General features: G+C 40.0%; 1 protein-coding gene across 9 annotated transcripts in view; it reads left to right on the top strand.

Moving 5' to 3' along the window:
* LOC135487615 (glutamate receptor ionotropic, kainate 2-like) overlaps positions 1 to 25,756 on the top strand; it is a 223,255-nt gene that overhangs the window by 93,349 nt on the left and 104,150 nt on the right. For all 9 annotated transcript variants that reach the window (XR_010446880.1, XR_010446879.1, XM_064771577.1 and 6 more), the window contains exon 4: positions 18,127 to 18,302. Coding sequence is in view for 7 of the 9 variants with exons in the window: in XM_064771577.1 (XP_064627647.1) it covers positions 18,127 to 18,302 (176 nt within the window). In the remaining 2 variants the exon portion in view is untranslated. The remainder of the gene's footprint in view (positions 1 to 18,126; positions 18,303 to 25,756) is intronic.

Below are 25,756 nucleotides of genomic sequence, written 5' to 3'. Positions count from 1 at the left end.
CTTCAATGATACCTATTTCAGCTCTGAACTCCTAAAGGTAAAGGAGATACAGCGCATTCTGTCTTAAGAGACAAAATTGATTATCCAATTTCCCGTGCTATGGCGTAATGGTGGGCATTCTTCGTCTTAGAAGGGTTTTAGAACCTTGTTAAAATACCATTTCCTTATTAGCCTTATAATCGCTACTAAATGAGTTACACTATTTGAGTCATGTATTGTGTGACAAAAATCAAGCAACAACCAGCCAATAGTAGTGCTAGCCATGATTGAATAGAAGACGAATTATCTTGCAAAATTGACAAAATTTGGAACATAGTGCTAGATAAGATGATGTAGTATTGGTTCCAAAGTCTTAATCTTTATTCATTCTTGCTACTAGGGGTGTGCCATTCGAAGTGGCCCCCTTTTCATTATCTTCGCTGCCGAATCTAGCGTTAAGGCTGGGGTTCAGTTATGACACATCTATTGTGGGCTTCAAACAAAAATATTTATAACATATTATTGATCGCAAAATGGTACGTATTTATTCAATTGTATGTTTTAGATCCAACCTTTATCTTCCAATTCTGCATAAAAATATTTGACCAATTAGAATAGAGTTAATTGGGTTTTAATTAGAGGTCATGATTTGAGTTTGAACAGTCCTGCAGACTTTACGATTCGACATATCCGTTTCAGATTTGGACTCTCACATCGAGGCATGGTGCGTGCAGCTTCTAACGATCAATTTTCCCTAAACAAGCATTCCATTTAATTTGAATAGACAAATTAATGTCCTAAATGGCATCGGTTTACAATTTTCTTAATGTTGCCTATTTTCGCCAGAATATAAAAAAGCGATTGTTAGGATCTGGAATGTACAGATGGCTATATTTAACAAAAATACCCGATATATTAAGCGTATACCCACGTTGGATAGCCGAATCGGTTTAGCCAGCAATATGAAGGCCTACGGTTCAACGAACTTCCGTTTTGCCATGATTTTCCAGGTAGCAAATATTTTTACAATTTTCGGTAAGTTCCTTTGGTTTAATCCGGTTCTGCTTATTATGCATGCATCATCGGTCGTTATAGTTAACACCAGTCTGCCCATGCGGACGTAACTTAGAGAAACGGAGCAAAAATTCACGTTGGAAGGTGAAAATTTGATAATCTTCAAAGACATCCTTTTATGGCGAAGCCTCTGAAATTGACGCCATTCCTGAAAGGCTGTCGTGTACTACACTGCCAAGAGTAAAGACTGACGAAGTAGCAAAAAATATACATTTCGTATTGCTGACATACAGCGCAAAATATCTTGACTTCATTAAGATGTACGATGTTTACTGGATTAGCAATGTAACGCACTGAAAGTGTACGGGTTGTATGGTTCAATGATCAAAAATTATTTCTCTCATCTCACTCACTCAAAATTTGGCCCCGACAGTCATATTTCCCAATCTAAAAAGAAACCTTACTACCAATAGTCGATCGTTGATGCCTTCATGGCGAGGGAATTGCCTTGAATTTGTACACCGCAAAGGTTCTCGCCGGTGCTATGTTTAAGTGCCTTGTGCTGATTGAGCGTCCATTTTGACACACGCGTCTCTCCGCACTGAACGCACACCAGTGGTTATCGCTTATCACGAACCATTGCTCGGAGGTCTGAACGCAATTTTTTTGCAGTTTCTATATCTATGACGTGTACTTGTCCAGAATCCGTCGGGTGCCGGGCTGGCACCCTTGGGCAATTTAAGATATCTTCGTTTCCATGACAACCACTTACAAAAACGTGTCTTTGTGTCAATCGCATTTTCTCCCGTCATAGAAGTCCCATTTACACAATTAAAACAACTAATCATATTTAAATCAAAACTGGCTACCGTTTTAGTGCAATAAAAAGATGGTTAAAGGTCAAGGTCACTGGGAAAAGTCAAGGTCATTGCGCAAAATGCATTTTTTAACCTTTTTTTTCATAACAATTTTCTCTTGCTAATTACTGGCATGTTTTATTATAATATGGGTTTATTTTCCTATATGTTTTATCCGTAGATAATGACCTTTAAAATGACGTATCATACATAACTGGCAAATGAACACTTCTCGCGCAATACGAAATGGCGTGAAGATGGTATGAGGTTGACATCTAGCCTTATTTAAAAAGGAAAGGTCAAGGTCATGATCTCATATAAGCAAACTTTCTCTTGTCTTTGTAGTTTGTCATTAAGTATCAGAGTATCGAAAAGTTGTTTGGCTTTCCGGATTTTAAAATTCGGATGTCCAACGTCATATCGTCATATTTCCAACAATGAAGATGCGCTTGAAAGCTGTTTCTTTGGAGGAATGGCTGCCAAAGCAGTGGAAGCGCAGTTTTTTTCGTGCAATTTACCAAGGAATTGACGTTTTTTATCATCTGCGTTATGTTTATTAGTTGCCAATTAGTGAAGCACATTTTTATCTGATGTCTTGTGGATTCCATGCATGTTTGTCATATAGGTAAGCATTGATTTTAAAGACTTTTCCCCTCTCTTTGCCCCGAAGTAGGCCATGTACAGCCGGGGCTACTTTTCAATTTTCTAGCCGATCACTATTTTGGCTCATAAAAATTTGTCTCTTAATATGTTTTATGACACTGCATGCGGCCAGCGTTTGTGTTAAATGAAAGAAAGATCATATCTGTGCAAAATCAGTTGGCAATATCGTTAATTGAAAAAAAAGCACTGGCGAACGTTCGCCCGAAACTCCAGTTGGGAATGTCTGGACTTCATATCTAGAGGTTCATGGTCATATGGAACAAAATAGAGGGCCATGACATAATGTTTATGTGCCCGCCTTAATATTGATGTTGAGAAATAAGTAGTGGACACTTGTTCACTATATTGATTTGTTCATTAGAAATCGCTGAAGTTATTGATAGCCGTAATACATGAAGTTAGTTTATCAGCAGATTAATTAGTAGTATCACGACTGATTGATACGTTGCAGACAGGCGTGATTTCAGGCTGGGACTTTAATACACCACTTATTTTTTCAGGTTCTCTTGGGCATCGATCAAGGAGTAGTGGTCGCTAAACCAACCTTACGCGCGTTTCTCGTTGATGATGGAAGGGCTGACAGGGTACGTATTATTTGCAATAGCTAAACAATGGTCAAAATATTTCTTTGTGGAGTTCTAATGGTAAAAATAGGAATAACTGTAATATATATTTCGGGTCTACTAAATAAATGATATTTTTAAGTGACCATTGTATTATTTCTTTTCAGCGTTCCTAAAGACAAACGAAGTTTAAGAAAACATTGTATGCTGCGATAAGGTCCATGACAAGAATACTAGTATAAATTCATATTAGGTAATTACTATTATTACATTACTCTTTATTTGTAGCACTAATACTGAAAATCTGACAGGTCTTTTAAGACTAAACTTGCACACATTTAAAACAGCATCTCTATATTAAAGGCCATATATCTAGGTTTTTTGCCATTTTCTGCTGTAAGACGATTTCAAAAGTGTACCTAACACTTTATACAATACAGAAAACCAAATGCAATTAGCTCCATCCATTTTGAAGATATAGCCAATTATGTGTTTGACAACTTGATTACCTAATCAGGCTAGCAACGTCACTTTTCAATAGTAGTTCAGCGTCATGACATAACTGGCGATACAACACAGACGAGGCGAAACAATATTGTGCAACATTAGTCTGTTCAAAAATCATACATGTTCTGCATCTGCAATCATCTATCAATGTCTTCTTTGCTATATCGGCAGGTCTGCCATGCAAATTGATTAACCACAAATTCTAATCACTTTCGTCCGAATGATCACTCTCATTATGATCTAGTGATATTAATGGCTCGAACATGTACGGCTCAACGTTTAAATATCCTTCTGTATCGACCAAAACATCCTCAATTTCACTGCTCTCACTCTCTGAACTGTATGCGGAAGCCATCTTGCTTTGTTCTGACTGGCCTGATCTACGTCATCAAAAAATCCCTAGCGGCCACATGTGGAACTAATCTAAAGTTGTGTGTGGTGGGAAATTCAAATAGTTTAAAATTGAAAATTGAAATAACTAAATAATGACTTTATTATTAGAATTTTTTAATGTCTGTGATCTTGTTTTTTAACCCTCAACATATTTCATGAGTATCAAGCATGTTTTCAAACCTTGATATATGGCCTTTAATAGTGTGTCCACCCTGTTATCACATAAAGGGAACTTGACTAAATTAAAACATTCTGCAGTTGAAGTAAAGACAGTGGGAGAGGTGAATTCCAGATCCTGAGTTAACGTAGTTTAGTCAAGGTTGAGTTGTTAGGATCGATGAACATGGATGACGTTAATTCTATCAGTTACACTACATGTCTACTTAGGTTTTCAGGTAGAACTGCACTGGATGAATATGGACTTGTGTGTTTTCTGTGGTTAGGATGGAAAGCGCACGGCGACCAGTGTAGCAGGACCTCAACGAATATGTACAATCATTGTTGCTAGTAAGGATAGGTTGGATGATTTACACGAACGTATCGAGAAGGGATTCGAAGATGATGCCGGGTTTGTTGTGAAAAATTGGTGCCACTGCTCGCAAACATGCCCACCTAACTCCCCAGTTACTCGCAGCACATGCGCTGTCAGGGTGTGACACTGTGGCACATCCCTATGGAATTGGCAAAGCGACCATGATCAAAACTTTGGAAAGTGGACATACGTTAACGAAGCTCGGTGACAACACATTCGACATGGACGACATCATAAAGGAATGTACTTCATTCATGGCCGGCTGTTTTGGGAGTCTAAAGACAAAGGTGTCGATGTCCGAAGTCAGAATAGATGTGTGGTCGAGAAAAATGGGGAAACTGAAGGTCACAAAGGCACCAGAACTCAAGTCCCTCCCACCGACTACAGAATTATCTGAGGAAAATGTGAGACGGGCTCACATACAGACGGCCATATGGAATGCAGCTATCTATCCAGAACCCCCTAGCATGGACCCTTGTCATTTTGGATATTTGCGTGACGCTGATTCTAAAGTACTCGTTCCGGTGACAATTCCTACAAGAGTTCAGCTAGCTCCCCCCGAAGTACTAAAGTTGATTAGGTGTGGCTGTAGCAAAGACAGGCCCTGTGCCACAGCTCAGTGTCAGTGCTATCAAGCACACCTGCCGTGTACACTGTTCTGCGGGTGTCAAGGTGATGCCGACTGCTGCAATGAATACGCCATCAGAAATCGTGCAGCAAACAATCAAAATGATGACGATTAGCGAGGTTTTTTTTACAGGTAGGTTCGTAACATTGTGTACATTGACAGCCAATCAGAGCTCAGTAACTTCGTCTGACGTCATCAAGTAAGAAACGCACGTGTTGTTAGTCACTAAACAAGATCAGCGATGCACATTGACAAATGGTGCGAGTTCGAATAGATTTGATTGAATGAGATGTACATGTAATGAGATGTAAATTGTTTTTATAATAGCCAGTGCCAAGTCGTATATAATGTGATTGTGTTATATTTATACATATAAAATATATAATAATTATAGCAGTTCATTGAAACTAGGAGTTCTTGTCTTTTCTCTAGGTCAACCTGATAAAATTAGCAGATATAAATCCACCCATCCATCCCGAAACGACCGCCAGTGGCATTTTCTTCACAAAAAGACAAAATACTTATCGATGGTAGTCCGTCACGGTGGAGGTAGTACAGTTCATCCCCTAGTGATGCTGATCATGCATACATAGATTCTTGAGAAAAAAATCGCCGATAAAAAATCGGACAGCTTGTAACACGGAATACAGGAGATTTTTAACGAGTTATGACGTCAAATTATACGAAAAACGTTGAATTACGCATGGTAGTATGCAAACACTGAAACGTTTCAAAAGAAACAGGTCAAACGAAACGAGTCAAATAAATGGTCAAAACGTGAAATTGAAAATGCACTATGTGGATATGTCGTTTTTCAATAGCTTTGTTTTGTATTTTTACCGCATAAAAGCCACAGAAATTCAAACAGAAAGCGATTAATTATAAATAAATTTACCACAGTCCGTTCAGCTCTTTCACAATTTAGATAAACCGGTATTTCCCCACGTAACCTCGTACCCTGCCCCAATATTTAGCGCTATCTTATACTTTAACGACAATAACGATGATTTATTGGAACACCTTGAATTGAACATGTCCAATTTTGCCTTGAACTCTTTCGAACGTAGCACTCAGACACGGAGCATCAGCAGATCAGAGGTCATAGCATTATTCATGTTATTCCGCATTTCATCGGGCATTTCCCTGCCCTAATTGGCCGCCATTATTGCCGAATGTGCTGGATCCACTCATTTCATTATTACAAGATGTTCAAAGCATATATTGATGCGAAACTTTAAGACATGATAAGGATGGTTCATTCAAACATTTCGATTGTAATTGTTTAATTTAAAACGCCATAACCTTTTGTTATTTCGTGCCCAAAGTGAGTACGAATCTGTGGCCGCGGCCATTTTCAGTTCAATTACACTGCACGATCGAATGCATAATGTACAGTGATTCGCCAACATGGAAGCCAATTCGGGCAGAGATAATATTTTGAATATTAACTCTGCTTTTGGAGATTGGCACGGGGACGAGGCCGATTTACTTATTGCGCTGAAAATGTGGAATGCCAAGGCGGGTCGCCGTGTTGCAAACAATTTACCAAATTAATCGCCTAAAAATCGATCCAGACTATCAAAGTGCGCAAACAGAATTATTGTAATCATTATAACAGTTCATGAGTATAATCATTCAGAAGTATTCATTTTTATGCCATATTTTTATTTTTGACTCGTTTCGTTTGACCTGTTTCTTTTGAAACGTTTCAGTGTTTACATACTACCATTACGCATGACGTCAACCTCTATCATCTTTACGCCATTTCGTATTTCTCGAGAAGTGTTCATTTGCCAGTTATGTATGATACGTCATTTTAAAGGTCATTATCTATGGATAAAACATTTAGGAAAATAAACCCATTATTATAATAAAACATGCCAGTAATTAGCAAATGAAAATTGTTGTTATGAAACAAAAAAAAGTTAAAAAAGTGCATTTTGCGCAATGACCTTGACTTTTCCCAGTGACCTTGACCTTTAACCATCTTTTTATTGCATTAAAACGGTAGCCAGTTTTGATTTGAATATGATTAGTTGTTTTAATTGTATAAATGGGACTTCTATGTCGGGAGAAAATGCGATTGACAAAAATACACGTTTTTTGTAAGTGGTTGCCATGGAAACGAATATATCTAAAATTGCCCAGGGCACCCGACGGATTCTGGACCAGTACACGTCATAGATATGGAAACTGCAAAAAAAGCAACTGGACTATCCTGTTTGATATAGAATAGAATCTTCTTGACGATTATGGATGGAATGTTCATGTAGACGAAAAGAACTGGAATCACCATGCCGGTACCGTGCCATGGTCTGCTGTAGTTATTCGTCGGAAGCTGAATTTCGACGGACAAGTTATTGCCTTTGTTACTCGGTGCTCGAGGGTTCGCTAAACATGTACGGTCATTGCAGAAATCCGTTAAAATCACCCAAAAAATTAAGAATTATTAGTCATTCTATCATTGTTTCGCACCGCCGCTCAGTTTGTAGTTGTCAGTTTGTTCATCACGGTTTCCAGTAAATTGCCCAAGAGAGCTGTGGGATCAAAGGAAACTTGCCGCGACCAGACTCTTTATTCATAAGACTGATAAGACCAACGCCCGTGTGGCTTCGTGACGTTTTTTCTGGTCCTCTCTAACTTTAATGGCGGATTTCTTAAGAAGCACATGACGGATTGAATTGAAACCAACGCTGTTCGTTAGAGAAAATCAATATCTTCAATCTAAGACAAAAATAGCGAAGATCCGATAACATATGACTGATTGCTTTACAATTATCTGAAGAAAACTCCCCAATTACGTAGTTCTTAGTGAGACTTTTATGTTTATTTCTTTTGGCAATCGGGCCTTAATTCCAGCCAATCACTTTGACATAACTCTTAACCTATAGATATTGGGTGGAATTCACCAAGGCATTTTAACGTGCGTGCAATTAAAGACCGATTATCTGATACACGGAGGATAAAACAGTGTTGTCCACGGACGGATAAACGATCGTCTAAACAGCTATTCTGAAGACACGATCATCGATGTTTTTTATTTGCACGCGGACAAGGCTAGTTTAATCGTTCAATAAATGAATGTCGAACCATTGTTCGTTCAACCGCGCAATAGAAATACGTAACTAGCAGCATATAAAAGTAGGCCTACAGTCAAGTACTCACACGCTGCCAGCATGGTTAAAACAAAGAGGTCTAAAAATTTAATGAGGAGCAAAAGATCGGCCTCATTGAAGCGATACGATTGCGGGAGATGGTTATTGAAAGTAAGCGGGCAAATGCAACCATGACCAAGAATAAACAGCTGGCATGGGTTGACATTTCCAACGAAATGGCTGCAAATTTCCCCGAGAGACCGAAGAATGACCCAAAAGATCTCAGAGAATCGTGGTGACGGATGAAAACCAAGGCCAAGGCGATAGCACGAGACAAAAAAATTGATATGGCGAAAACCGGCGGTGGATTACCAGATGTCAACGACGTGGATGATGAAATATGAGCTATCTTAGCCATCATCATTGGAGATCTTGAGCAAGATCACAACGCATATGATGATGATGCTCCTCAAGCGACCACTCAAGCATCTGTACCTTAAGACGATGGCGATGATGCAATCGCATCAACCAGCAACACGACAGTTGGCCTTGTCGCAGATATAAACATGACCTCACGGGCGATTAAGTTCTCTTTTGTTCGAAAACACGCTTCTTGTCCGCACGCAGTATAATCACTTGTTGTGATTTTCTGTTTAACTTTCAGAGCGCGCGCGATGATCGTGCGTTTTACCACATATTTTGTACGCGTACAACACTTAAACGGCAGATAAAACACCTTGGTGAATTCCACCTTATGAGGTAATCGGTATGTAACCGGGCAAACGCGTGACAACAGCTCCCGCATGCTCTCCAGTGAAAATAATACAGGGTTATCAAATCGAATTGTCAGGCCAAATGATAAACTGTGAAATTGGCCTGATAGTGGGGTAATGGACAGGATTTGAACAAATGAATGGATTAAACTAATGAACGTTACTAGAAAAGGTTTATTGCTGAATCAGTCATCATCATCATCATCTACATCCGATTCAAACATCAACTCATTGTCATCATCATCCTCTATCCGTTCGTCATTTTATGGAGGCGGGATCACCGCGCCCTCGTTTCCGTCAGGAAGAAGCCCGCTCAGCCACCATCTACTGTCGATCACCAATTCGCCAAATCTTTTCCAATCGAGACGGATCATACGGACTACTGTCTTCCTGGAGAAGGGAGGAGGGAGTCCTGTCTATTCGCTCGTGGGATCTCTTGACGAGACAGTGGGCCTGATATTGAACTACGATGAGGGGGAAGTTGGTTAAAAGGACAGAAAGAAATTGAAACTTTGTTTTTGGTGATTGATTATTAAATCGCATCAGAATAAGTGGTTCTCTTAAGCGAGGTGCACACAGAGTAATTCCGCTGAGACGTTTTGTGGTATCTCGTTTCTTCGTTTTGGTGCAGCCGTATTCCAACGTACTCTCTACTATACCACAGTAGAGCATTTCACTGTTGTCGATATCGCATTAATCAGTGAACATTCTACTGTGTGTTTGCTTTTGCGCACATTCTCTGCGCAACGAAGAATACCATTGAATATTATATAAATATTGCATGTCAAGCCATAGAATAGTCAAAATTATTTGTCAGGTCAAAAATTATTTCACGAGGCTTTAAACCAAACCTTGAAGAAATCGGCCCAGCAGGTTTTGCACAGCGACCCAAACCACTGTCAAAGTGATTTTTAATCGGCGGATACGCAAATCATGTATGGAGCCAAGACGTGTACATTATGTACTGTAGACAGTGTGTGTTTACATTAGCAGACGATGTTTGTTTGAAGCAAGTCCAGGCCCAACTTGAATGCCTTGTACTTTCTGTTCGTGGATGTAACAGTCCCACCCAATGCAACCTACCTACTTTGTGGGTGTAATTCAAGACCCTGACAGTATCACTGTGCAACTTCCTGGCTTAAAACGCCGTAAATATGCTGTTTTTTATCGCCGATTTCGTCGAAATCTTAATGGCCGCCATTTGCAATATCGCGTCATCGATGACGTCAGCCGTGGAATAATGCCGTGGAATAGTCAAAATTATCGCATGGCACGTGGTCGTGAATGACGCGACGTGATTGGCTCACATACTAATGAGGTATGATAATCTGGAATATTGTTGAATGACCACGTGTTTTTAATTTGTACTATATATATAGTTTTTGACTGTAGCCGAATAGATGATAAATCAATAAATCAATTTGAATTTGAAATTTTGACTCTTTTATTTCATTTTAGCAGTGAGGATGGGCGGCTACAGGCGGTATCATTTCCAACAACATGTCACAATAAGAGACCTTTTTCCCCTATGTGCCAGGAGTAAGAGGGGTTGGGGTGGTTAGGTCCTCTCATTCCCAGCTGCCAGTCACAGTCTGGTAAATTTTTGTCTCAAGTATGAATTTTGGCAATGATCATGGGTCGGGGTCCTATCATTCCCAGCCACGAGTCACAATCTGGTAACTTTTTGTCTCACGTATGAAGTTTGGCAGTGATCATAGGTCGGGGTCCTATCATTCACAGCCACGAGACACAATCTGGGAACTTTTTGTCTCACATATAAAGTTTGGCAGTGATCATGGGTCGGGGTCCTATCATTCACAGCCGCGAGTCACAATCTGGTAACTTTTTGTCTCACGTATGAAGTTTGGCAGTGATCAGGGTCGGGCTCCTATCATTCCCAGCCACGAGTCACAATCTGGTAACTTTTTGTCTCACGTATGAAGTTTGGCAGTGATCATGGGTCGGGGTCCTATCATTCCCAGCCGCGAGTCACAATCTGGTAACTTTTTGTCTCACGTATGAAGTTTGGCAGTGGTCATGAGTCGGGGTCCCATCATTCCCAGCCGTAAGTCACAATCAGGTAACTTTTTGTCTCACATATAAAGTTTGGCAGTGATCAGGGGTCGGGGTCCTATCATTTCCAGCCACGAGTCACAATCTGGTAACTTTTTGTCTCACGTATGAAGTTTGGCAGTGATCATGGGTCGGGGTCCCATCATTCCCAGCCGTAAGTCACAATCAGGTAACTTTTTGTCTCACATATAAAGTTTGGCAGTGATCAGGAGTCGGGGTCCTATCATTCCCAGCCACGAGTCACAATCTGGTAACTTTTTGTCTCACGTATGAAGTTTGGTAGTGATCATGGGTCGGGGTCCTATCATTCACAGCCACGAGTCACAATCTGGTAACTTTTTGTCTCACGTATAAAGTTTGGCAGTGGTCATGGGTCGGGGTCCCATCATTCCAAGCCGTAAGTCACAATCAGGATTTTTTTTGTCTCACATATAAAGTTTGGCAGTGATCAGGGGTCGGGGTCCTATCATTCACAGCCACGAGTCACAATCTGGTAACTTTTTGTCTCACGTATGGGCCCACTCATTGTTAATTCAAGAAGCGGATAATAGACGGCGAAAGCATCTGGCCAACTGTGAACTGTCTACTGTGTAAGTGGAAAATGGAGTCAGTGAATAGTTCACTGTTTTGTGCGTCAGACACAAAACAAAAGGTTCGCGTGTTTGCTTGCTTAGGTCTCACTTGCCAGTGGTGATCAGGTCGGGATTGTACCCTCCTAAAAAACTAGTTATAATAATCTCGAGTGATTATTATGGATACAGATGGGCCTACTCTATCCCCATTGCTTCTTGTTCAAATGTAAATGTCCGATTTTTTGTGATGGGGTGCTCTGACGATTATTTGAGAAAAAGGACCAGTTTCTTCTGTGCACTTACGCGATGAGCAGGCCCCTCATGACCTTTATAGCTCAACAGGACGTTGACATCGACTGGTTCCTGTGAGATTGCACATGTTCTCAAGGTAAAATTTCGAGGGCAAAAACTCAAACAAAAGCCGCAACGACAGCCTATTTTTATATAAAAGATTAAAATAGTCGTCAGTTGGCTTTCTCAAGGTGATGAGTAGATGTGTATGATAATTTTTTTCCATATCCTTGTTAATCTTGAAGTTATAATGCATAAAGGTGAAATTTTTCAAATTTGCCTCAACAAACAGGGTATCTCATGCATTGTGCTGTATCAGTCTATGCATGACTGTATGTTTAGATGACGTTGAAACTTGGCCAGATGTATTCTACAAGTGACAAGCTATTCATAAATGTAAAGGTTTGTGTGAGAGTAAGATACTGCCAAGTCTACAGCCGCTGGAATAGGGGTATGCATGAATTGACGTCGCGTCATTTTTGGAAGCAGGTAGGCCTGGCCATGGCCTCCTCACCGGCTAGTGAGACCTTACGCCTCTTGTCCTGGTATGACGTGATCGCTTTTGTAGGTGATAAAGCTGGGAAACAGCGAAACCTTGGAACCAGTGATAAACCTTGGAATCAGTCTTAAAAATGCATAAAAACATGAAATAGTGCCATTGGAACCTAAGGTGGTTACGAATCAATATTTGGAGCTTATTTTTAAATAATCAGATCGGAATTTGACGGTAGTTTAGAAATCAGTCGTATATCCGATTCAACAATCTATATTTTAGAACAACCCAGTCGTACCTCGCCTCGAGTGTAAAGTACTGACCTCCCAAATATGGGCATGCACGTGACGACACGCCCACCACACACCCGTAATATGGACCAATCAGTGCTCCGCTTACTACGCTACCACACGGGGCCAATTTGAACTACGGAGCGGTGTGATCAAACAGGGTGATACAGAGAAGATTGACTACATCATGCAGTACCGGCTGGCACTTATCTGTACATCATCTTAAACATGACAAGAAACGTAGAAGAAGTTTGATAACCGAAAGTTTTAGCCGGGTTTGGAGATGAAATATGTGAACAAATTCCTTCACGGTGAGCGATTTCGTACATCTTCATACACATTGAGTGATGTAGAGATCTTTTCGTGTCACCAGTTCTAAGCGGACACAACGTTTAGTGATTCCCGTGTGCATGTTTGTCCTATCTACCGAGCTCTATCAGAGCATTATATATACAAAATTATTCTTCTAATAAAAAACGTTTTATTTTAGTATAGGGAATACAAAACTATTAAAAAAACTTACTTTTGCTTTGATGGAAGAGAAATAATTAGATGTTTGCAGTTGCGGCCCGTCATGAATATAAGTTTATTTTTTAACGATAACAATGCATTTCAAATGCATTCCATGATGACGTCGTCCTCCACAAAAAGGTTGATTCAGAATCTACTGGCAAATTGCTATGGTCTCACTAGCCAGTGGTGATCAGGTCCCAAAAAACTAGTTCTTCAATCTCGAGTGATTACCATGAATACATATTGGCCTACTCTATCCCAATTGCTACTTATTCAAATGTCAGTGTCCGATGTTTTTTGTGAAGGGGTAGCGCTGACGATAATTTGAAGAAAATACCAGCTTCTTCTGTGCACTTACGCGGTGAGCAGGCCCCGCATTCTATTTTTAGCTCAAGAGGATGTTGACATCGACTGGTTCCTGTGAGATTGCACATGTCCTCAAGGTAAAATTTCGAGGGCAAAATACTCAAACAAAAGCCGCAACGACAGCCTATTTTTATATAAAAGATTGAAACAGTCGTCAGTTGGCTTTCTCAGGGTGATGAGTAGATGTGCATGAATTTTCTTTTCACCATCCTTGTTAATCTTGAAGTTATAATGCATAGAGGTGAAATTTTTCAAATTTGCGTGAACGTACAGGGTGTCTCATGCATTGTGCTGCATCGGTCTTTGCATGACTGTATATCTAGACGACGTTGAAACTTGGCCAGATGTATTCTACAAGAGACAAGCTATTTAGAAATGTATAGGTTTGTGTGAGAGCAAGGAACTGCCAAGTCTACAGCCGCTGGAACAGGGGTATGCATGAAAAGACGTAGCGTCATTTTTGGAGGCAGGTAGGCCATGGCCTCCGCACCGGCTAGTGAGACCTATGGTGGCACTACACAGTGGGGACGGGGTCCGTTTTGTCCCCCCCCCCCCCGAGAAAAGTAGTTCTTAAGACGCAGGCCGTTTCATGTTCATGAATGGGTCCATCGTGTTCCAAATACTATTTATTTGACGCCCTGGTCTTAGTTTCTATGTGCAGAGGGATCTTTGGCGATTTTATGACCCTAGCATTTGTGCAATTTGAAGTGGGTCTCAATCCCCAGTTTAGCCTCAATATGTAACATTCCTTCCATCTCCAACGCGAGGTTGGGCGTAGTTTTGCGTGTATCAATTATGCTCGTCTAAATTCTAGGCCATATAGCGAAAAAATAGCCGAGATGACTCCATGTTTTCACATCAAATAAAGAAACTAGATGCATTTGGCCATCTGTTGGTGATAATGTAATTCCCAAATCATTTATTTTGAACCGATTCATACCCGTTTGGAGATCGCACACATCCTGCCATTTCTTGTTCAATTATTTACCATTTTCAGGATCCAGTGATGTCAAAGGTGGCGCCACCTATCGGTGCACTTGTGAATCAGATGCAGTGAAAATGCTGTAGACTTCTTCTCTGGATTCATACAAACCCAGAAATGTATAGATTATGGTGCCTGTGATGTATGATTAGGCCTCAACAGGAACTGAAAGACTACTTCGGGTCGGTTGCCCGAGGCCAATTTGACGCTGCCCTCGACACCGTCCTCCGCACTGTGTAGTGCCACCCATCAATAAAGTCAGCTGGGACGAGATTGGCAGTTGGGAGGGTATAAATCGTGGAAGGAACGCACCCGATTTCACGCGGTACTTGCACATTGATTCCACGGTTTAGTACTGACTATTCCAAGGTTTATCACTGGTTCCAAGGTTTCACTGTTTCCAAGCTTTATCACCTACCGATCGCTTCGGCTGTCAAAAGCAAAGTGACGTTGCTTTTTCTCCGTTGCGTTCTTAAGGATTAACTACAGGTACCTGGGTCGGAATTATTCAAACAAAAATATCGAAAATGCCACTGACTGAAACAGCTCACCATGATCTTTTACTCCACGTTTTCCGTCAATTCCTGACGAACGAATGAGATACAATGTTCATCATGGCTATGCTGCCGAATTCTGCGTCGTATTTTCTCATCTTCTATGCTTCGATGACACCTTTCTGCCAATTCCTCGTATTCATCTACCAATCTAGAGAAAGTCCGTGAGTGGATACTAAAATGATCGCAAATGAACGCATAGACCGGGCATGGTCGATGCCTGTCGCATACGTGAAAATGGTCTTACGGAGTGTGTTCACTGATATGTACTCCCCAATAAAGGCAAGAAAATATAATCAAACGATGCAAAAAGAACGAGAAATGTACATAAACTTGAGCGATATCGAAATCCTAGCGTACACTAGATTTATTCAGAAGGTGATATACCATTTCCACGCACCGGATAAATCGTGTACGTTGACCTCGATGCCTGGAAAAAATCGTACGGGATTACAGCATCTAAATTGACAAACCAAATATGTTAGATCTCGAAATACATGTATTTGATAAACCAAAGAAATTACAGTGATGTGTTGGCGTTGATTAGTTTTAAAGACACACTAGACAGTTTGGTAAATTTATCATTGTATTCATATGGTTAAAATGAAAGCCCTACCAATACAGTGTGGAGGCCAGTGGTTGAAACGTGTTCATACCTTTCCGTCCGCATATTTATATACGGACGCTCAAACTCCAAGTGCACCCCACCCACGGAGTCTGCTGAGAATGCATCGCTTTCGATTCGTGCTCTGGGGTAATGGATTTATTCAGTAGAAGATCCAAATGCACATCACGAACTTTCCCGAGAACCCCTCTTCGGTCTCACTCAGAAATGCGTATTCGACACGTCAGCTTTAACACTACACTGGTATTGAAACGACATGAGGCTGTAGACCCTCAATAGAAAGTCCAGTGATCAGCTTATATATCATATTCGGACGAAAAAGTTATCTAAAAGCTTTTTAACCTGCGCTGAGAGTATATGATATAGTAGCACGGATATCAGGACATCAGCCACACGAATTAGGCTGCATGACAGACATAACAACAGTGTCGCATGAAACATGAAGTACTGGATGGGACTTTTTCGATGATGTTGAACATGTTTGCTTGCAATTTAAAGATCCTGACACATTTTATCGTCTTCCGTCCGTTTTAGAAAAGGGGACTATCAGTGTCGATGTAGAAAAAGTTGGCCCTTTATTACGTTCCAACAGATTCCAACAAGTCTCAATGTTGAGCTTTATACCAATCGATGTTGTAACATGTAGGAATATAAGGAAATTCCTTACACAGTTCGCACGATTCAATACCAACCGATGTAGTAATATGTTGAAAAATAACAACATTATTTAGAAAGTCAAACTTTTGTTCCCTTTCAAAAGACTTTTAACATTTGTTCACTCATTTCAACGTTATGCTCAAAGGGCATGAAATAATGACAGTGAGACAGGTACCCGCTCAACGAGAAAGATATACTTTCCTAATAAGAACAGAGGATTTAATTTTCTGGCAGGAAAGAAATGTCTAAACACACTGTAGCTGTCGACCATCAGAATTCGCTTTAATTGGTTGTAACAGGTTCAAAAAAATTAGATCGTGCTTTTTTGGCCTCTTGGTTAACCCAGGATAAGGACATTCACTGTAATAGATGCTTTACACGCAATGTGCTGTAATAGAAATATGCTCGTCAATTTCACCGTTTATGAATAATATCGAGTGGAAGTTGAGCTATTCTGGCAGACCAAAAGAGAGTGTCGACCCAACAACATTCAATCTTACGGCCTATGATGTGTAATCTTATTTAGCAAACACCAGTATGATAATGTATGAGTTTAGTACACATTCGTCTTATTAGGTTAAATGGGGTAATTGTAGCCCCTTTTCACCTGTAACTTTGGTTGTACACGAGATTTCCTGGCAAATTCACTTAAACCGGCCTGCATCTTGTAGTGGCACCTCTTCCAATATTACAGCCTGTATTTCAGGGCACTAAATCTAAAAAATGCCTTTGAGAGACAATACAAGACTTGTAGCCCCTGATTAAAGTAACAAATTGTTTATTCTTTTAGTATGAAAAAAAAAATTCACAGGTTTATGGTCTTTTTTGGTAATAAAACTTTCAATATTATTCCAATCTTGGTTGACGACGATGTTTTGCTGGTATCGAAACATACACAGAATGCTGCTATATATAGTTAGTCTATGGTGTGACTTTAACTAGAGACACCATGACTTCGAAAATATTTTATTTTTAGATAATGTTAGTAAAACTAGTAAAACCCCTCAAATGTATCATTGTTGGTACATAAAGGGTTAACATTGAATCTAAATCAGATAGATTTATGATCAAATGATATCATTCAGATACATTTTAAAGAATGAAGAAACCTAGCATCTTCATGATTTATGACAGGATATATTGAGCTATGAATAGGGCTACAAATACCCCGAGGGTACCTTGGTCAGAAAAGTGTCTCTGAAAAATTCAAAATTTAATTTTGACCAATAGAAATAAAGTCGGTTTGCTGTTCGTCACACTTGAATACCCTCGATTCGAATTTCGGATCCCAACAATACTATTGAAATTCCCGTTTTTAGATACGGATACATAACATAATTGGCATCATCATGTAGCTCAATAAGAAGTGCTTTGCTTGATGGAGTCATTTCGGCGAATAACGTTCCCTAAGACGAGTATCAAGGACAGATGCAAGCAAAAAAACCTTCTCAAAATGTTTTTCGTCCGCCATTGCTTTGATGTATTGTCCCATTCCAGGATGTGCGGTCCCATTCCTGGAGCTCTTTGCTGTTCGAAGGGGATATAACTTCCATTTATTTTGTTTCCGAGAGCAGACGACATTAAATGCCCCGCTTTGACTGAACTTGCCTCGTTTTCCTGGGATGTTCGGTCCCATACCCTCATCCGCTGGATATGTTCCAAATATTATGACGGGACCATTAAAGTTTTTTTTTCTCCAATTTCAGGGTTATTAAAACTTCAGCACTTTATACGGACGCCTTTTAACCAAGAGATCGAGATTATAGTGCGACAGGTGAATAGGAAAAATATGCGTAACGTACTTCGCGAAGCAGAGAAGCATCGAATGCATTCGATTCTTGCAGACCTGCCTGTTGATGATACTCATTTACTTTTAAAAACAGTGAGTTTTTTCCAACTTCTTTTTTCTGGGCCGAGTTGTGCGAAACTGTGTTCAATGAAATTATCAACAACAGGTCGTCCAATTCTAAAATATCATATCAACTTTATATAAAAGCGTATATGCACCAACGCAGGGATACTCGTTTGCCTTTTTCCGTGCGTCCGTGCGTGAGCCCAAGAGTCCGAGTAGGTAGATTGATTCCAACCGTCCGGGGACTAAAGGTTTATTAACTTTGATTTGATTGGTTAGAAATAGCTTCACCCAGGCATCGCCACTAATTTTGAACGTAAGGCAAACTTAGTGCTCGTCCGTCCTGCTGTCTTCTCTGTGTATGGCTGTCAATATGCTGTGAGTGTCACGCCTATTTAAGGAACACGATCTTGCCTTGCTGTTGACCGATTGCTGTTAATTTACTTATTGACGCAAAATTAATTGGAATGATAAAAGTGGATGTTGAGACGAATACTCAACTATTTTGTCACGGCATTGTCATACAACAACTACCCCAGCCCATGCTTTGCCAAAATTACTGGATCCGCGCACTTTAGAGAAAACGCCAGCGCCATGGTGTCTGCCCATTCCGCCTCAACCTTATTCCCCTTATCCAATTTTGCCTTCTCCCATTTAGCCTTCTCCTAACTTGCCTTTTCTCAATTCGCCTTCTACGATTTCGCCATCGTCTTATCTCGCCTTTGTTCCAATTGGCCTTCTTCCTAACTCGCCTTCCTCTCATCTTGCCTCATCCTAGTTTGCCTTTTCTTATTTCGCCTTTGTCCTATTCTGCCTTGGTTTCATCCTGCCTTATCTCATCTTGCCTTTTCTTGATTGACCTTTGTGTCAATTCGCCTTCTTCCCATTTTGCCTTCTCCCGTTTCGCCATATCTCACCTCGCCTTTTATCAATCCGCCTTTGCTTATCTTGCCTTTGTTCTATTTTGCCTTGTTGTCTTGAGAGCTAACTCGTTCTGTGAGAAGGCCTCATAATTCCCCAATGATCAAAGGAATACATCTTCCAGATTGCTGGATTTGAGTAGGCCTATTGACTATAGTTCATAATAAAGAACTTCAGAAGCACTCACACTTTGAATGATCAATAAAATACTTAGCACCCCCATCCCTCCTATATAGTACCAGGTCACAAGTCTTACTTATCAAAGAATGCCAAAACACTATGCCAAAATATTTCCATGAAAGACTTGGAAAACTCTAAGATTTGACAAACATGGGTAAAGATACTAAGTTGGTTTTGGAGATACATGTAAGCTTACATGTAGATGGTTCAGAAGTTATGAAGATTTGAAAACATTGGTAATTAAACAACAGCCTTTGGGTAGGGTACCAAAACATAATTCGTGGAAACACTCTTATATGAAAGATTGGCCCCACAAACATGGGTAAAAGAGACAAAAGTCTTTTGTAATATGGTATGTAATGTAATATGACTATAATGGCTGAGAAGTTATCTACACTTGTAATTTTGGCAATGTCCACCGGGTTTTGGTTGGGGGTACCCCCGAATGGACCTTAGAAGCCCTTCAACACTGTTGAAGACACTTTCATATGAAAGATTGACTCAACAAACCTGGGTAAAGACACCAAGTTTGTTGCAAAGTAGGAAGAAGGCGAAATGGGAAGAAGGCGAAATAATTCAAAGGCGGGGTGGGTAAAGGCGAGATAGGATGAAGGCAAATTCGGACAAAGGTAAATTAGGACAAGGTGAAATAGGAGAAGGCAGATTAAGACAATGGCAAACTGAGACGAAGGCAAGAATGGATAAGGCAACTTGTGATAAGGCAAGATAAAACTGAGGCAAAATAGCATAAGGCGAAAAATGAAAAGGCGAAAAAAGACAAAGGCGAGATAGAATAAGGCGGATTGGGAAGAGGCAAAATTGGAAAAGGCGAAATAGGAGAAGGCGAAATGTATATTTTTTAAAGGCAAAATGGGAAAAGGCGAAAAAAGACAAGGCGAAATGGGCATGAACCAGCGCCATATTGAATTGTTTTGTACCTCCCACCTTTAGACTAATGGGGCGGAGAGCTGTCTATAAGCCTGGACATTACGCTCCGTAATCGATTTGCCATCATTGATGGGTACTTTTCATTTATACGTAAGCCTAAATACTTTGATAATGAGGCCTGGTGACAACAGACAAGGCATTGGGGGTGACTTCACAGTTGGTGTTAGTGTTAATTTTGTAAAAGTGTTAGGGCTTTTATGCAGCAACAAGACAACATTTCTGAATGACGCTGCGATCAACACAAACTTAAGGTGTAAAGCTAAGGATATACAGCCTTGTTTGTGGAAATGATGCATCCAGGACTGCTGAAAAACACTTTCCCAAAGTTAACACTAACACCAACTTTGAAGTCACCCATTACATGTACAACATGGGTGCACATGACCCGTCGCCTAGAAAAGAGAGCCTAGACAAGAGTGCTTAGGCCTATCCAAAATGTACACTCATCGTTAAAAATGGAGGAGGAAGTTGACCCTGCCGTAGCACAAAACTACGCCTCCTGACCACGCCATGTGACTTGACCAATCAACAGGCCCCTTGATTTGGGATTTAGCGTGGTATAGATTTATCCATTGTTAGCCACTGACCATGGCCACGCCAAGGAAATAGAGGCTAGCATTTTCAATATGGCGCTGGCGTTTTATCTAAAGTGCGCGGATCCAGTAATTCCGAAACGGGCAGCGGCTTTGATGTTGAAGCCATACGTTCCCGAGTTGCCTGACTCTTTTTTTGAAAGACTCTGGTAGCATCAAAGAAATCACAGTTAACTTACCAGAGAGCTACAATAAAATGAAGGAAGAGCAAATCAAAATACTAGTTGAAACCCCAATGTTCTCTTGAAGAACAATGGTAAAATTAAAAATAAACACCACGAAATATTGTTCACTCAATAAAAGTTTAGTTACTTGTTGCATGCTGCATGCTGCATGCTGCATGCTAGTGACTGCTATAATAAAATCTGGCATGTTTTTACACTTAAAAATAAAATAATGAAAATACAAAGAAAATAAAAAAATAAAAACTATTATTGCGGAGAAAATAGAGATATGATTGGGTCTAAGTGGTTAAAAGGGTCACAATTCTAATGATTTAGCAATTCAGTTTGATGAGCCACTTTTGAATATTTCAGGTGTTAGAGCTATTTATGTGGGGCTGCCGCCCTGCACATTTTACAACATTTCTGAGAAACTGGGGAGGAGTACGATTGTATTTAAAATGGACGGCGTTATGTACATGTACTACTTTCCACCTACGGGCGGTTTATACTTAGTAAAATATTTCATTGAAGAATTCGATAAACAGGCTGACCCACATGGGATCAAGAAGCGCGCATTTCATTGTGCGCTACAGGAGATCACTGATAAAATTGTTATCACCACTTAAAAGGAGTGAAAACGAATTATATTTTCATCATAACTCCACATACAAAATATCTTTTAGGTTTTAATTTTTCTGAGGGAGAAAACTTGTTTGGCCCAAGTTGCAGTGGGCCACAAACAAGTAATTCAGACCTTTTGAGTATTTCCACATTCACTGCGATATGATTGACCAGGATGGTGTAATATATAATTCAAACAAATATGATCTGCTTGCTAGGGTTCCATTGAAAGAGTGTGATTTCGGTGATATGCTTAAACACTATTGGACAGGTTTGAGAGATAGACCATGCTCTAAATCATTTAGCACTTTTTGAATCCATATCACGGACAAACATAAGCTGGCTGTGGGTTTTAATAGGGGCGATGTTCAACTCGAACTTCTATTCCTAATAAATGAGTAGAATCTGGGGTTATTCGAAACGACCAAAACATTCGAAAAAATGCTAGAAGATATTCAGTCAGATAATCAGCCAGAAATTCTGATGATAGGAGCCCAGTGCATCCATCTCCAGAGCAGCCATCTCAATCACAATCATCTCCGTCGCAGCCTAAACCAAGCCCTAGAAATCCCATCAAGCCTGAACCAGCTAGTTCAGCTTCTATTAGAATGACCTCGATTAGCCCAGCTTCGTCGAAACCAGCTTCACCAAAACCAGCTTTGCCTAAACCAAGTTCGCCTGATTCCAGTATTTCTCATATTTGAAATGGCTACATTACATTTAAATGGTTACACTAAAATCATGTTTACTAACGATAATACCGGAAATAAAATTTACCCGGATTTGCCAGCAGAGAATCCCTGGTGGAACAGGCACCACCATACATTGATGCGACTAACCCGCAAGAATTTAGACTTCAATGTAATTAATGTCCACATTCTTAATTTCGCCAGTGTGGCGACCGGCTCTGTTTGCATGTCTGCAATAGTCGGAGTCATCACTGCACCGATAGGTTTAGCGTTGGGTGGAGTGACAATTGCGAGTGCTATTGTTTCGTCAGCTCTAAGTTTTGAGAAAAAGATTATACTCAAGGAAATTGAAAAATACGAAAAAATTATAATGCTGGCCAGTTCAAAACTATCAATGATTTAGTTAGTAAAGCTATAAATGATTCTCACATAACAAACGAGATATTCACTTTTATTACCAAAGAGAAGGAGAAATATATTTCTATAAAAATTGCCATTAGAAAAAAAGAGAGTCTGCAAATTCAAATGTTGATGTTGAATCCCTCAAGAAGACTTTTTAGAGGAAGGAAAAGCTCAAACAGAAATGATCGCAGAACTAAAGTCACCGTAAATTACTTTTAAAACCATGATTATCCGGTGGCAACTCCATCAGCCCCTCCCTTTTCTCTATAGATGGATTCTCTGTATAGATGGATTCTCTGTAGATGGATTCTCTGTAAATTGATTTTCTGGAGAGGCCTGCCTCTGGCTGTAGATGGATTCTCTGTAAATCTATTCTCTGTAGATTAATGGTCAATGGGAAGGAAATGAGTTCTTACAAAATAAATGATGTACTACCCACTTCCAACAAATCACAGAAAGGCCATTAAATATGACTTTTAAAATTTTGATTTGTACATAAGTGATAATAGTATGTTCAAGGTAAAAGAGGCTAATATAACCCGGGGTATTTTTAATTTGAAAAATCGAGCGGACTGAATGAGACTTGAAAATAACCCACTGGCATTTTCCCAGATTCAATTTAATATGGCGGTCTGGTTGGCGACTGCTGGTTGTGGCACTTCAGTCATCGAAAAATTGATTAACAGCACTCCAATGATTAGTAAGTTTTATAGATTTCACACCTATTATCAGGTCTGTAAAAGTATGAAAAACTTACAAATACCAGGCCCAGGGGAAGGGATTTCAACGAAACGATTGATAATATTAACAGGGAAAACTAAGCGAGTTGCTAAGTGAGTTTCGCCTAAAGCATGAATATGATTCTCAGTGTTTCAAAATAATGGTGGGTGGACGTCCTGGAGTGGCCCAAGTAATCCAAAAATAACTGATCTGGATATTACATAAATGATTCGAAAGACAATTTCTTCCTGATGCAAGTTCATGAGAATAAAATGCCGGCAATTTTAAATGCAGACTGGGATGCAGGGATGTCATTCAAATACCCGAAGGCCTTCATCAAATACCATGTTCATCAGCATAAAAATGTTTTTGATGTGATTAAGCAGAACCCCTGTCAAACGTATCAACAGTTCATGATCCTGAAGTCTTCAGGGTCTTCTAATCCTTGTGTAGAGAGATTGAATGATTCCATCAGAACATATAATAACATGTGTATTGTATACTAGGGGCACAGGTACACACCAGAACCCCGATTACGGGACAACCCGGGACTGAGTTAGACGGACAAAAATGTTTACCAAGCTACAAGAGACGCGGTTAACAAACATGCTGATAGCCCAACCTCGATTCAAAGGTACCAAAAAGCCATTTCAGACACTCACACAAGATTGGATTATACATAATTGGGTTAAATATGGTACTTAAAATCGGCGACATCCTAAATTACAATAACAATATTGTAATAGCACCTGCAGGAATCAGTGCCAGAAAAAAAATTAATGGCAAGAAGACTACAGCACCACCATTAATGGAAAGGTCCACAGTAAAGACTTACAAAGTGGAAATCATGAACTCCACAGATAAAAAATAGTGAGTGACACCTCGAAGTACCTGTAAACCTAAAGACCCCTGTAAGAGATGAAGGCATAAAATTGGGACTAAAAATACACTGATGGTTTCACTGATGGTTTTACCGATGGTTTTACTGATGGTTTTGCTAATTCCGATACCACTGAATATACGACGCATGAAAACATCAAATTTATATTGTTTGCAGTGACTGGCGGTTTTGTAAGTTTCCTTTTGTTTTTCAACTAATTTCTGCTTTACCAATTTTATTTTGACAGTGGCTCTCCCTATAAAATGGTTAATAAGTGATATTCCTTTACAATTATATTTAGTTAGTTGAGAGCAGGCAGCAATGCAGCATTGCAGCAATAAATAAGAGAGTTACGAGGGGTCAAGGTGTAACACGTTAATGCCAGTTATTTCGACAGTGACGCCCCCTACAATACCTTTAAGAGTGATAAGTGATAGTACTCGATGAGATCTTTCCAACGATACCACACTTGTTGATATCGGAGCCGTAAAGTTGCTCTCCAAAATCTATCATGGTCATAATGAAAATCTATCATGGTCATGATAAAAATCTATAATGCCGATGATAACAATCTATCATGTGCATATAAAAAATTTTACAGGCCGATTTTATCAAATAGTTTGCGTTCGGAAAATAATGGTGAACGTAATCATAATTATAATGTTTCAAGATTGAGAAATACTCTCACTTATCACCCTTTTAATTTCTTATGATTTGTAGTAATAGTATAATGTATTGACCTGACTGCGGAGGGGCAGGGTGGGCGTTGGAAAGGGGCTAAAATGGCCGTAAAGCGGAGTGTTTGGGCTGAAAAAGGGGTGTTTCCAGGGCAAATGCCTGTGTATCTGAGGGGGCTCAATACAGTATACTATTACTCTCAGTGACCCTGTTGAAGAGGTGAACTCAAATTTAATTCCGCCGGCTTCAGGGAGCGGGAAAGAATTTATTGACCCTTTGAGGGCGAAGATTAGCGAAAATCGCGTTTTTCCGTTACCTAAGAGTAAAAACGAAATTTGAAAATCGCTAGAAACATTCAGAAGCTCATTCAACAGGAAAATAATAAACCTATTGAAATAAAAAGCCGCCCATTCCCTTATGAACTAAACTGAAAATATCTAAAGTCAACAACATCCAGGATATTTCATTTTTTGGCTCACATTAGTGGAGCCTAATACCGCAGTGTCCGTCGTCCATCGTCTGTCGTCGTCCGTCGTCGGTATCCTGTTTCAAAAACAGTGGCACATTTCTTAACCGATATGAGTATGAACTTGAAACTTTGTACACACTACCTTCCAGGTCAGATAACCTCTGGCACTGAATTTCGGTCCGATCTGATTATCGACTTGGCCACCAGCGCCCGGTTGTT

Source organism: Lineus longissimus, chromosome 5 (genome assembly GCF_910592395.1).
Source record: "Lineus longissimus chromosome 5, tnLinLong1.2, whole genome shotgun sequence".
NCBI lineage: Eukaryota > Metazoa > Nemertea > Pilidiophora > Heteronemertea > Lineidae > Lineus > Lineus longissimus.
Note: the sequence above shows the minus strand (reverse complement) of the source record. Positions and strands in the feature narration are given on the sequence as shown.